The sequence below is a fragment of the Macrotis lagotis genome, chromosome 8, assembly GCF_037893015.1.
Source record: "Macrotis lagotis isolate mMagLag1 chromosome 8, bilby.v1.9.chrom.fasta, whole genome shotgun sequence".
NCBI lineage: Eukaryota > Metazoa > Chordata > Mammalia > Peramelemorphia > Peramelidae > Macrotis > Macrotis lagotis.
The window spans coordinates 9,922,686-9,937,184 of record NC_133665.1 but is presented as its reverse complement, the minus strand read 5'-3'; the positions used below and the strand labels follow the sequence as shown (position 1 = coordinate 9,937,184).

General features: G+C 35.5%; 2 protein-coding genes across 3 annotated transcripts in view; one reads left to right on the top strand and one right to left on the bottom strand.

The window, feature by feature from the left end:
• Positions 1-12,784, top strand: part of CARHSP1 (calcium regulated heat stable protein 1) — a 36,715-nt gene extending 23,931 nt beyond the window's left edge. The window contains exon 8 of one of the 2 annotated variants that reach the window (XM_074196354.1): positions 1,642-12,784. The gene's annotated coding sequence lies outside the window, so the exon portion shown is untranslated. Of the gene's footprint in view, positions 1-7; positions 192-1,641 lie in introns of those variants that run through there. The other variant, XM_074196353.1, reaches the window with a different exon arrangement.
• Positions 167-14,499, bottom strand: part of PMM2 (phosphomannomutase 2) — a 30,762-nt gene continuing 16,429 nt past the window's right edge. The window contains exons 7-8 of the mRNA XM_074196349.1: positions 12,046-12,161; positions 167-2,159 (exon numbers count right to left, since the gene is read on the bottom strand). Of these exons, the coding sequence (XP_074052450.1) occupies positions 2,058-2,159; positions 12,046-12,161 (218 nt within the window). The 3' untranslated portion in view covers positions 167-2,057. The remainder of the gene's footprint in view (positions 2,160-12,045; positions 12,162-14,499) is intronic.

Here is a 14,499-nt window from a genome sequence, read left to right as displayed (position 1 = left end):
CTTTCAGTTCCATCAAACACCAAAGGGGATGAGAGATGCACTTAGCCTGTCTCATCTGTAGAACACAAGCAATCAAATGACTCACTTGGTAATTGCGTGGCATACCTGCAAACCTCAACTCCTGAACTCATGTTAGCTAAGATCAATAATGCCAACACTGTGGTGCTTTTGATAAAAATTGTAAAATTTTATTTTTGATTTTGAAAAGAAATTTTTTTGCACATCATTACTTCATTTGCAATGTTAAAGAAAACAAGCCTTGAATTGGTCATTTTTCTGAATGTCACTAATTAGAAATGAAATCTTTGGGTGGATGGGGGGAGCAGAGCACTTTCATGAATCCCACCCCCAATCTTTTCCTTAAACCAATGCCTAGGAGTGAGGCACCCAAAACAGCAGCCCCAGTCTAACTTGGGAGGAAGGAATTAGTCAGGGCTGTCTTCCCCCTCTCATAAATGTGATTGGTCACATTAGTATCAGTGTTCTCACTGGCACTGGAGAGGAAGTTGGTCAATAAGAAATCTAATGAGCAAAAAGTCCTGGCAGTAAAGACCTAGTGGCAGGTGCTGTGCTACTGCCATCTATGACTATCAGCAGCAAAGAGGGAGTGCTTGAGTTTTTTTTTTAAGATTGAAAAAATTTAAAAAGACATTTTAACTGTCTTATTTGAAAGATCAAAAAAGGGATAAAGGGATTTCTGATTTTGTCCCATTTTTCATTAAATAAGAAGTCCTAAAGCAGTTAATTAAAAGTGAAACTACGGTGTTCTCATTTCTTCTAAAGAAAATATTCAATTCTTTGTCAGGGTTTATTAATAGTAGATAGCATTTTTTACTAATAAATAATGGTAGAGAGAATGAGAAACTTCACACTGCTAATTGGTTAGTTAAGTGGCTTTTTAAAACTTTAAAGTAGCTGGGAGGGAGGTAGTTAACTTACAGTATTTCTTAGCCAGCTTAACCAAGAATGACATGATTCTTAAAGACTGGTTTCTAGAACCGTTTTGTTTCAGGATATTCAAAAGACCAGCTTGGATTTTGTAAACTATAAGGGAAGGCTCCTGGAAGAGGACTACTTTGGCCTCAGCAACCACTTGCTAGTTAGATGGTTTCCATTCTCTTCCATCAAAGGCAGGAGGTGACAGATGGGTAATTGTTATACAGCAGCCAAACTGCTGCCCTATTCAAATAGAAGTTAATTCCAGTGTTTCCAGTAATGCTGGGCTGAAGGACAGGTTTTCTATGGGCTGTCATCTGATCATTTATCTAGCTGTTCATATGAAAACAGCTTCACAGAAAGGAATGGGGATTAAGAGGAGGACACAGTCATTCAACCTGAATAAAGCCCTGATCACAGGTATGTCAGTGGAGTTTTGGCAAAAAAGAGGCCTTCATTAAACCCCAAAATCAGCAAGAGCAGCTTTCATTTAGTTAGTGGTGGGTTTAAGTTTTAAACCACACAATATTTCATGTAAGAAAAATTAGCAGTCAATCATCTGTCCTTTGCTGCTGCTTTGGAGGTCCAATTATGTTCACAACTTTAAATTTGGGGAAGCAGTAAAAAACCCTTCAGTCACAGGATCTCTGTTAGGGTAGAATGTATCTTGTAGCTAAATTGTCACTTTTCCTTTTGCGTTTTAAGAACTTCTCCAGAGAGACAAGTGTACACCAAAATTGAGGATCCTAGTTTTGCCCTGGAAAATGGGAAAATATGTCTTGGATGTTCCTTTGAGTCAACTGTTGCCTTAGGACCCATGTATCAGAACTCTTCTGCTTCCTTGGTTTTTCCAGATACAAAGAAGAAAGATGGGATCTAACTTTAATTTAGGAGCAGAGATATGTTTCTCCTTCTTTTCTGAAGGTACTGACCCATTGTTCATCATAGTAATGCAAGACATGCTTATGAGGCTCCACTAAATGTTTGAATTGGAGGTGGGCAGGGGAGGATTTCTTGAGTTTGAAATGGTGATGTGTACCGGTCTTCTGAGGCTTGTTACCTTCTCTAGTTTTGAGATGACTTTTTTTTTCTTTCAGGCTTAAGAATCAGGGAATAAAAGACTACAAGAAAAGCTCCTCACAGATTTTTTGTGTGTCCTCTGGGCTGGTCACTGAATAGCCTACTGTTCGGGAATCTGTGTAGATTTCATAGTCATTTCCACCCTATAAACACAGGAAAGACATAAATAAGTTTGGTTGTTATCATGACCTCTTTTTAGCACATGACTTTAGAGTCAAAAATTCCCCAAGAAATCAAAGATCTCAGTCTTAACAGAGATGGGAGGAAACACACTAGTAATTCATTAATACTTTTTTTCCCCCAAAAGGCCTTAATTTTTTTTTTTTTTTTAGGTTTTTACAAGGCAAATGGGGTTAAGTGGCTTGCCCAAGGCCACACAGCTAGGTAATTATTAAGTGTCTGAGACTGGATTTGAACCCAGGTACTCCTGACTCCAGGGCCAGTGCTTTATCCACTGTGCCACCTAGCTGGCCCCTAAAAAGGCCTTAATTAACCAAGAAACAAAACATAACTTGTTATGGTTATTACTTGAGCTGAAAAAAAAAAAGACACAAACCTTTTCTATGAACCATAGGTAAACTTGGAACATGCAATTATATTTATAAAGGAAATCATGTTTCTATTGTGCAGACTGATTTAGTTTCATTTCTTTTACTCACAAAACTGTGATAAAGTATTAATCATAGAAGCTTAGAGATGCAAGGGCCCTCAGAAATTATCTATCTTTTCTGTTGTCTTATTTTTATAGAAAAGGTCCAGAAAAGTGATTTCCTCCCAAGACAAAAACATTATTTTCAGTCCATCAATGTATTAAAAAATTAAAATAAAATTAATTTTCTTGGAAAACTGGATGTCACACTCAAAACTGAAAAATGTCAGCTAGGTTTTAACTCAACTAACAGCATTATAGATAATTGCAGTCAGATGCAATAAAAACAAAAAAGGGAAAATATATAGGCACATCTGGCATTTTTAAAGGACTAATACTTAAAATTAAAATTTTATTCTCATTTATAATAAGTCTACTTTCACGCTATATCCCTGTTTCACAAATTATAACTTAAAAATTGAAATTTTTAAAGATTCACCTATTTTGAGTAGATTCCTGAGATTACTCATCCTAAACCTTAATCACATCTCTAGAACACAAGGTGAATAAATTCTTCTGTGAAGCCTCACTGAAGATTTTCCATATCTAATTCAATTTTTAAAAGTAACCCCTATCAATTAGTCTGACCTGTGTACTGAAAAAAGGTTTAAGAACTGAGTTTTTTGAAGATGATATTTTTTTAAGCCCTGTGAATTATCTCCTGATATCAAATCTCACTTCTGGACAGAGGTCTTTTCAACAACCCCCCCCCCCCCCCATTAAGTATATATAGGAATTGAGTGGTAGATAAGAAGAATCTAAAAGAACAATAATCTTGCTGTGCTGTCCATGGAAATTAACATCTGTCAAAGACAAACTGTTTTTGTAAACAAGTCTAATACTTCTAGAGGAGTTTGTTAAATGGATTAAAATCCATCCTTTTTTCAACATAACTTGAAAAAATTTTCTTTTTTTATTATGAATGTATTCATTAATAAACGAACATTTTACATATGAAACACAAAAAAATGAACTGTTAATGAAATAATTTGTTTTTTAAACCTATATTAAATTTAACAAGACTATAGTTTTTTCAAAAAAAAGGCTTTATTAAATTTTGGAACATTATTTGGTTTATTTTGCCATTTTTCACAACTTCTTTTCCAATATAACTTCTTAAGTTATGTTACAGTTGCCTGGGGGTAAAAAGATACAACTTATATTCACCAAGTTAAAGTGCCATAGAAAAGGCATTAGGCCTTGGGTATTTACATGGACCATTAGGAAGAGAAGAACTAAGAGAAGTTAAGAGCTCTGATAATTTTCCTGCCATGAAAACCACTGAATGTTATGTACCTATATAGATACAATATTTTAATTCATGTGAAAAGTAGGGCAATTTTATAGATGTTCTATGATATTCCAAGACTCTGTGTGTGTGTGTGTGTGTGTGTGTGTGTGTGTGTGTTAATGGGGATTGTGGATTTATGTTTTAATTCACTGAAAAGGTTATGTACAACTGAACACTTAATAAACACTGGTCAAATAAACCTGTGACATGGCAGGTTAAAACACCCCTAAAAGCATGTTAGGGAAAGATGGAATCAGTATTTACCAATGCCTCTGCCATATTCTCATTTAGGGCTTAAAAAATAATATTTGCATTATAAAACAATTGAACTTCAGCAGTTCTTGGTTATCCTTCTCAAGGGAGGGGTCTTGAAATTTTTTTGTCCTTCAGTTTTTTCAAAAGCAATTGTGTTTTCATTCCTGTGATGGTGGCATTCTTGCTAGAAAAGGGGAAGGGTTTGAAGATTGAGGATAGGTAAGGATGACAGTTGCCAAAAGAATGAAGACAGGAGCTGTAAAGAGCAGGAGAACTGGGATCAGTCTACCTATTTGCTGCTGCTTCCTTGTGTTGGCAGAGGTGGGGTAAAGACACTTTGGTTAAAAGAAAAAGTTACAAATATACAAATACACTTCAAAAGAAATCTGAGAGATTTCTGGGGAAAGGCTAAATAAATGGTAGTATGTGAATGTAATTGAGTAATGAAATGAACCATGTCAAAGGACACCTTGGGAAGACCTTTATGAACTGATGCAAAGCAAAATGTAAAACTAGTAGAGCAATTTACTCAATGATAACTTAAAGACCTTAGAACTCAGTGCAGTGATAATCCTTGTCCAAAAGAATAAAGATAAAACATCACCTCCTGATAAAAAAAGAGATGAAATTAAGATGCAGTGACAGTTTTAGCTATGGCTAACATTGGAATGTGTTTTGCTGCACTAAACATATGTATAAAGGATTTGCTTTCATTGCTTTGTTTTTTAAATTTGCTCTAAATGAAGGAGGGATAGATTTAACTTAATACTTACTGGAAAATTGGAGAAATAAGGAGCGGATAAAAAGAAGAGGTTATATTACACTGCCATGAATCTGATATGTTGGGTTAGCAAGAATCTTATCAGTAAAATCAACTTATTTTAAAGCCTAGAGTAATTAGCCCTGAGGCTGGGAAAACTCAACATTTGGTGGAGGTTGGGGATATCGAGATGGGTTCTTAAGATTTTGTTTTTCTTCCAGCATTTACATGTGCTCTTGCCATTCCTTTTTAAAAATTTTTTTTTTTTATTTAAGGCACTGGGGTTAAGAGTGACTTGCTCTAGGTCATACAGCTAGGTAATTATTAAATGAGGCTGGATTTGAACTCGGGTTCTTCTGACTCCAGGGCCAATGCTCTATCCACTGCGCCACCTAGTTGCTCCAAGTGTTTTTTTTTGACAAGGCAGTGGGGTTAAGTCCAAGGTCATACATCTAGGTAATTAAGTGTCTTGAGTCCACATTTGAACTCAGGTCCTCTTGACTCCAGAGCTGGTGCTCTACCCACTGTGCCACCTAGCTGCCCCTTACATATGCTCTTGATAATTTGAGTTATAGAATACCATTTTGATGTTGATTATGATGAAAGATGGATTACATATCAATTGTGTTAATGTGGAAGATTACTGTATAGAATATCAAAATAAGGGAACTTAAGATACCCTCATTTTAAAGAGGAGTAAATGGATCCCAGAACAGGAAATGACTTGTTCACTGAGGCCATTCAACATGAGCACCAAAATCAGATTGTTTAGTGGTAGAACTTGGAAGAGTCACAGATCTTGTGGTTCCTGTTTGAGCTTTTTATTATATATTAACTCACACTTAGCTCACAGAATTAAATATTTGTATCTGTAGTTCATAGATGGTTCAGAAGTACATAGATACTTGATGATAAGATCTGGCAGACTGATTTCAACAAACCAATTATAGAAAAATTTAACAATTCATGCTTTTTCTTCTGCATTGCAAAAGACCACGCACAGTGAACCTGGAAAAATCTTGCACCTCATTACAGTGGGTGTTGATATTAATTCCCTAGAGTCTGTTCAATGCCTATTCATCTTATAGTTGTCATAGTACAGTGGGATTACAGTTCTTGGGAAACACTGGAACCAGTAAATCTACTAAGTGCTGGGCAGCTGTTTGCTGGCTTGATAACCTAATTAGTCACAATGTAATCGTCACATAAACTTGTTTTCAAATAGTAAATGTGACTTTCAGCAAAATTTGTCCATACTAGTTTTTGAAGTATTCTTTTCTGTATCCACCATAAGATTATTGGACTTGGAACAAGATAGGTAGGAGTCATAGTGCCCTCATCTATAAAATGTGGATGGAACTATTCTCTTCCTAATGCATAGAGCTATTATATGAGGATTAGATGAAATAAATATTAAAAGGGCTTTGTGTATTATCATAGAAATGGAAAGTATTACTGCATTATCATCCTCTATAGATGAATCCCTCTTCTTGTACTTTAACCTGAAAGGCTGAATAGAATTCCCTTTGTTCTTTATCCTATCATCTTATTTTGTAGTGTATTCATGCATGAGTCTTGGGAAATAAATCTTATTTAAATAGCTCATCTAAAACTAATATAGTCATGAAAATAAACATTCAATAAATCAACTTTGCTTGTCTTCTTAGAAAGTAAATGGCAACTCATGAAAACAAAAATGAATAAAAATAGGCCTAGTCTTATCCAGTTAATCTCTTTGTTTCTTCAGTGATAAAGAAAGAGTGGGGAAAAAAAATTATAGCCATAGGGTGTTAAGAATAATATAATTTCTTAGTCTGTCTATAAACATGTGGGAACCAGTCAAGTAAAAGTACAAACTGAAGAGGGATTCCTATAGATGGCAAGGTCCTCTAAATACTCTTGCTTGAGGATGATATGCTGATTAAGTTAAACCCTCAAGAGTTTTCAAAATGAGATCCAAAATCATTTAAAAGATTTCACTTTAACAATCCACACAGGAAAGACATGGATAAAGAATAACGATTGTCCAAGGTTGGTTCTTTACCTGGGATCTATTTCAGGGGGTCCACAAACTATATTCTTACCCCAACATAATTGGTTTTCATTATAATTCTTATTTTTATAAATTTAAAAATATTACCCAGAGAAGGGAGTTCACAGATTTCATCAGATTGTGAAAGAGTCCCTGACACAATGATTATCAACCTTGGTATGCAGTTGGACAGCCCATAATGCAAATCCATCTACATTTAATACTGGAAATTACACTGCTAATGAGCCAAGTCAAAAAGTAAATAGAAAAAGATGGGAGAGAATTCCTGTGGGAAACTGCAAGACTGAAAATTTTTCTTCTTAATGTCAGAATCTTTATGGTGATGCTATATAAATATGAGGCATGGAATATGAGTTTCTCAGGAATTAATACTGCAGATCACCTAAAAGACAATACAAAGATGCATAGAAGGTAGGAATAAGCTGTTTAACTTATTGGTGAAGAAATGAGAGAAGAAAAAGAAATAGGATTAAAACATATTATCCAAAACACATATGTAGCCAGGAGAGGTAGGTTGGTACTGTAGCAAAAGTTTCAACTAAACAACTGATAGCCCATGTGCCTGCTGGAACAAATGCATGGCAGGAGATCTTTTTTTTTTTTTTTTTTAGGTTTTTGCAAGACAAATAGGGTTAAATGGCTTAGCCAAGGCCACGCAGCTAGGTAACTATTAAGTGCCTGAGATAAGATTTGAACCCAAGTACTCCCAATTACAAGGCCGGTGCTTTATCTACTTCGCCACCTAGCCGCCCCTTGGCAAGAGATCTTGAAGGAATATAGAGTTCTCAATGAAGACCCTGTGAAAAGTTCATTGTAGGACACGAATGAGAGTCACACTGGATGAAAATGAATGGAAGTCTGGTTATCTTTGAGGGATTACCTGTATTGATGAGATCATAGACCAACTGCAGATCTTAAAATTTAGCAGAGCTTTTTGAAATGATAAAAGTCACCTAAATCTCTTCAAAAGTCCAAGGAAGTCTGAATTAGTACTACCTCGTTAATACTGACATATTTATAGCAAGTATATTTTAAAAATTCATTGAACTTAAAACAGTGCTCAAAGTACAAAGTTTGCTAAATGTTTGTTGTTGATGATGATATATTAAAGAGCATTTTTACAAGTAAAAGCTAATGCAAAAACTAATTTTACCTTCTGCTACTGCCTCAATTTACTTATAGCTATACAAGTTGGTTTGGAATTCTCTGAGCCTCAGTTTCTTCATTTGCATATTGAAGTGATGATTTATAAGGACCTTTCCAGCTCTGATTCTATGATTTCATATTCCCATGATTATATATGTGAAGTGAGTGAAAAAGAATAAAAAAAATTACAAATGGAGTGGTGGTACAACAGAATAAAATAGTGAACTCAAGAGAGAGAAACAGATGTAGAAAAGAAAATAATGAGCAGTTTTGTTTGTTATATCTGGGACACTAGGGGGACCATCCAGGTTGAAATGTACTAAGGGCAGTAGGAGAAATAGATAGATTAGAAGACTGCAAAAACTAAAGAGCTAGTTATGCTATATGCCTAAAAGCCACAGGTGAAAAATAACATTACCATGGTAACTCCAGAGTGCCAAGGTGGAATATCACATTAAGGGGTTACGTAGGAATAGGCCATTAATGTTAAAGAGACAAAGCAGGAGGTCAGGGAGAAAGGTGGAATCAATATTGAGGATGAGCTCTGAAACCAATAAAGGAGAGTATCCAGTATCTGGGTGGTCAACCGTAACAGGATTGGAAAAGAATCTAATCACCTGAATTTGATTAATAGGAGAGAATCAGTAAACAAGCATGTATCGAGAGTAATTTTATGTGTCAGCTACCATATAAGGTACTGGAGATACAAAATAGGATTAAAAAACCACAGTTCTTGCCCTCAAGGAGCTCAGAGTCTAAGGGAGAGAGACAACAAGCAAACGGCTCTAGACAAGGAAGCCTTAGTAGTATCAAGACTGATCACAAGGGGTCAAGGTAAAGATGGCACTGTTATGGACAAATACAGAACTGAAAGCAGGATGAAAGAAAAGTAAATGCTAAGGAGTGGCTTTTTTTTTTTTTGGAATGATAAAACATTTGCATATTTCATGTCTTCATGGAAAGATGTCCTGAGAAGGAGGAGATGGTCACTGGAACAAGGTGCTAGAGAGACATGAGCTGGAACCTCTGGAAGTTGATACTGATAAAGAGGGTTTATACAAAGGAAGCAGGAGCTAAGAATACTCAAGTTGGAAGTAGAGATCTTGTTTTGTTTTTGCAAAACAATGAGATTAAGGGACTTGCCCAAGGTCACCCATAATTATTAAGTGTCTAAGGTCGAATTTGAGTTCTGGTCCTCCTAACTCCAGGATTGGTGCTCTATCCCCTGCACCACCTAGCTGCCCTTGGAAGTAGGAATCTAACTCACTTTTGGTACTTAGTAGGAGATGGAGAGTGGTAATGACTCCCAAATGGGAAAGTTGAGGGCTCCCTGAATAAGAGCTAGAAAAAAGATCTATAGTTGATTTTTATTGGCTTTAAGAATAAGATTCCATTTTGTGAAGATGGAATAAACAAATGAGACCCTCTTCAGATGACTATCTGAAGGCTACCTTTCCTCCAAAGTAAGCTTTCATTTAGTCTTAACAAGTTCTTTCTTACTTTAATATGAAAGAAAATGACATTTAGTAGGCAGGTATGAGTAAGCTTCTGAGAGTTACTTAGCATCTGAAAAGAATATAATTATACTTCCTAGTTGTTTTTGAAAAAAAAATAGCATGAAATAAGAGTGACAGTTTGCAATGGATTTTTTAAATGGAAGCTATTAAATGAATATTATCCTGAAAATGATTTCAATACCCAGATAGAGCTGCCATATATAAATTTTTTCTACTCACCACCATACAGAATATAAAGTACACATTTTATATAAAAATACATCATGAGGATGAAAAGAACAAAATTCTTCTCATTTATCTTCATTGAAAGGTACTCTACAACATGCTATCAAATAAAATTTCATGAACTAGAGTCAAGAGATGTAAGACACTTCTGTTACCAACTATATGGCCTTGGGCAAATGACTTTAAGCAATAAAGCACTTTTTGAGTACTTATTTCATGCCATGTACTGTGTTTGATGCTAGGGATCAAGAAGATTAAGATGTGGTCTCTGTCTCTAAGGAGCTTATAATCTATTCAGGAAGACAGGAGATCTACACAAAAAACATACTTAACAATGTAAGTCATGAAAAGTACCAAATTTGTCATATGGGCATTATGTGATATAGGACTTCAGTGCAGACAGAGATTCCAGCTGGCTGTCTGGTCAGAAAAAGCTTTTCAGAGATAAGTCTTGACCTTATTCTCTTAGGTAGGGTTAATATCATCTTTTCCCCATGCTTTCACCCTCAAATTGCTTACTCATTCTCTGTATCCCCCAATATGAGACAGTATGGTTTAGCAAAAAGGACCCTAAAGTAGATGATCTAAGTCCTGGGTTCAAAGTCCTAATTCTGCTACTGACTGGTTATGTGACTTCAGGCAAGTTATTTTACCTCTAAAGGTCCCAGTTTCCTCATCTACCAAATGGAAGGAATTGGATTAGATAATGTTTCACATCCTTTCTAAATCTATCATACTATAAATTATCACAAAATCTATATTGGTAAGGCTCAAAGGATGAGGTTTTCACTATATAAGTTGATTTTTTTTCAGCAACAATATTGCTGATGGCAAAACACTTCATTAATTTTCTCACTTTTTAAGCTGACACTAAGTGAAGGTAACATGCTGCCAAACCACATTCCATTAACACCTTTTCCCTCTCATATTTCATACTATTTGCCTTACTATTAAAGAAGAAAAATCAATGACTTATGACAGTCTGGAAGATAATAGATTATGAAAATGACTATTATATGCTGCAGAGTAAGCAATCTCATTAGGATCTTGGTCATACAGCAAACTGGCCTGCTTAGCAATGATATTCTCAAGCAAGAGTTACACTGTTAAATGCCAATCTATTCTTTATGCCAGGAATACAGGGCATGGTTCTTGAGTTGTTTGCCTAACCAGATAAACCTATTAATAATTACTTGGTTGTGATATGATACCTAAGAATAACCTAAGACCCTTAGGGTGATAGGAATTAACATTCTGGGACTAGGGAGTAAGGTGGAGTAGGTTCTCCCCTCTTCTCTCTCCATAATTTTGGCTATTTTCAATCACTTCCTATGTCCCCTTTTCTGTGAATGCCACACATCAAGAACAAAAAGGAAAAGGATGGCAACACCTCTAAATGAGACTCTTCACTTTCTTGCCAATGATATGAGTCAAATCATATCTAACTTTTAGAGAAGGATTTCACAAAACTTCATGTAAATGGAAGCAAGGTATAAGAAAAAGAATAGTGCATTTGCAGTCGCAGGACTTGAGTTCAAATCTCATGTCTGCTATCACTACCTGTACAATTTTGGACAAGAAACTTGTCCTCTGGGTCCTGGTTGTCTACTTGTAAACTAAAAGGGTTGGATTACATGATGTCTAAGGTCTATTCTAGTGCTAAATCCTATGCAGTTTAAAATAAAAGATAAATTTTTAAAAAGTACACATACTGATAAGATATTATTTTTATAACATACAAACCAGATTTGGCTATGGGTAGGTTTTCAACAGTAGTAGGACTGAAACAATGTTAAGCAAGTAAGAGGACAAAATTTAAAGACTAAAACTGAAACAGATCTAAGTCTGCTTTGCTTCATCTCCCTATAGTGGAAATTTATGTTTCTGTAGGTAAAAGAAAAAACCTCATCTATACTTCTCTTACCCAATTTCTTGTGATCAGTTTCTATGAGTTTCTTGGAAAATGCTTAGAAATATGTGTGACTGACACCATCCCTAAACATAGCTACAAAGTCAAAGGGAATGATCAAGAATTCAGCACTGCTCTGATGAGAATATGTATTTGATAATTTTTTTTCTATTTGGAGAAGAATGCTAAAAATAAAAAAAACATAAAAATGTTTTAATACTTACTGGCATGGTTTTGTCTCCAAAGAAATAAATTGTCTTATAGCCATCATTTTCAACAAGTCTCAAACAGTACCTCTTATCCCATCCATTAGGAAATACATCAATGCTTATTTGTCCTCCTTCATAAAAGACAGACAAGATGAAAAGGGTCATTGACAGGTAATCTTTTAAAAAGATAATTTACTAGAGTGCTTAAAGTGCCATATTTAATTTCCCAATATTCCACTTTTGTCACTTGCACTCTCATGAATGCACTTTAATATTTTATTTAAAATCCTGAGATAGGGTCTACTCAGAGAATGAAATACATTTGCATTTAAATATTGTCAAGGAAGTAGACATTAAGTGAAGCATATCTATAACATGTGATAAGAATGACTTTTGAACTGAGCATACCCTGAGGCATACAAAGCTCAAGTTGTTGGGGAAGTTATCTAGTCAGCTTAAAAGTAATCAGAAGTTAGGTTTAAAGACACAAGTTATTGATTTTTAAAACCATGAATGTTTTAAAATTAGAAGATACAAAAATATATCATATGAATGTTCACCTTACTGGTGGGAGAATATTTAAGCACCAGTCTATTCAACTGTGATCCCTTTCTCTAACACTGTTAACCCAGAATACTTATCAAAGACGGAAAAAGGGAGATAGATGTAAATAATGACCAACAGTAGATTGAATGAAGCTGGAATTTTTACTCCATTTAAAATCAAGTATTTTTTTTTCTGACTTGCTCTATTCTTTCCCATAGAACATCCTGGTATTTTGCCTAAAGATGGGGAAGCAAACCAGTATTCACAGGCCTTGTTCAAAACAACCCCATAAATCTGAACTTTGGCTTCCTGCTTCTGTTGGGGGAAGAAGGAGTGCAGAAAACTTGGGTGGAATGAGAAGATGATGTAAGTCAGAAATTGAATCTGCAGGAGAGATGGAAGAAAATTTTTTTTTGCAAGACAGTGGGGTCATAAAGCTAGGTAATTATTAAGTGCCTGAAGCTGGATTTGAACTCAGGTCCTCCTGACCCCAGGACTGGTATTCTATTCACTTCATCACCTAGCTGCCCCTAGATGGAAGAAAATTTGAAGGAGAAAAATCTCTAAACTTAGATTCTGTTCTAGATTCAACTCCTCAAGCAGTAAGAAAGCTAGATTAAGGATAGTTAAGAAAGACATACAAGGATTTAAGAGGTAAGAGGGGAATTAGGTAATGGAATGAGAAGGGGTACACTCAAAAGATTAAGAAGGTGGTTGGCAAAATAAGGCAAGCCAAGGAGAGGATAAAAAGGCAAATGGAAAAAAAACAGATGATAAGGTATATCATTAGAATGGATTGGTATGAAGAGTAAATGAGCACAAAAAGGTTTTCATGAAGTGCTTAGGATTGAGGTACAAGTACTCACCAAGTATTTTCAAGACAACCAATATGAAGAGTGGGAGAAATCGTGCAGGGAGTTGTAATGAGTGTTCAACTTTGATGTTTCTGCCACAATGGAGTGACTTAGCTCTGTTCTAAGTGTAGGCTGACTTCTCCCCTGGAGAAGGTGAGGGGGCTGGGAGAATGCCATTCCTCTTTCCAGGTTGTTAGGGAGGACAAAACAATTTTAAAGGAGATAGAAGGGTTTGATGGGAATAAAAATTTCTGAGTAGAGGGTTTGAGGGACTGACCCTTGTCAGGATGCTGGAGAATAGAAGAGTTTACACAGAAGAGAAAGGAAGGAAAAGGGCACTATATAATTAGATGTTAAAAACTGATTTTAAAACACCTTCTTTTAAAGAGGAATGAACTGGATGTTCTGATTTAGAAAGAAGCTGCTTGTCCCATATAAATGATAGACCAGTCAAAGAATCTATCAGGTGAAAGATCATTCAATAAGAGGCAGAGGAAGAGAAGAGTAGTGGTAGTTAACAATAGAAAGGTCTGTTGTTTCCTGGGCATGAATCCAAGAATCCCATCTGAGGATGGGATTTAGATTTTTAGATCAAGGAGTATAGGACAAGACTCCTGGTCAGAGATGGAGCATGCAGGATAAAGGCTGAAAAGAATGTATTTGTTAGGTACCTTGAAAATCTATAGAGTAGCTACAAAGAGGAAAAATAGCACCTGGGCCACTCACAAATTTATAGGAGACAAAATTCAAGAAAGAAGTCAAAGAATATTTTGAAACATGTGGGACTTTTCTTATTTTATGATTTCTTCTGGATATAGGCCTAGAATTGGAATTGCTGGGTCAAAGGGTATGAACAGTTTTACTGCTCTTTGGGCAGAATTCCATATTGTTCTCCAGAATGGTTGGATCACTTCACAACACCATCAATAATGTATTAATGTTCCAATCCACCCACAAACTTTTCATTTTATTTAAAATTTTATTTATTTATTTTGAGTTTTACAATTCCCCCCCCCCCCAATCTTACTTCCCTCCCCCCACAGAAAACAATTTGTCAGTCTTTACTTTG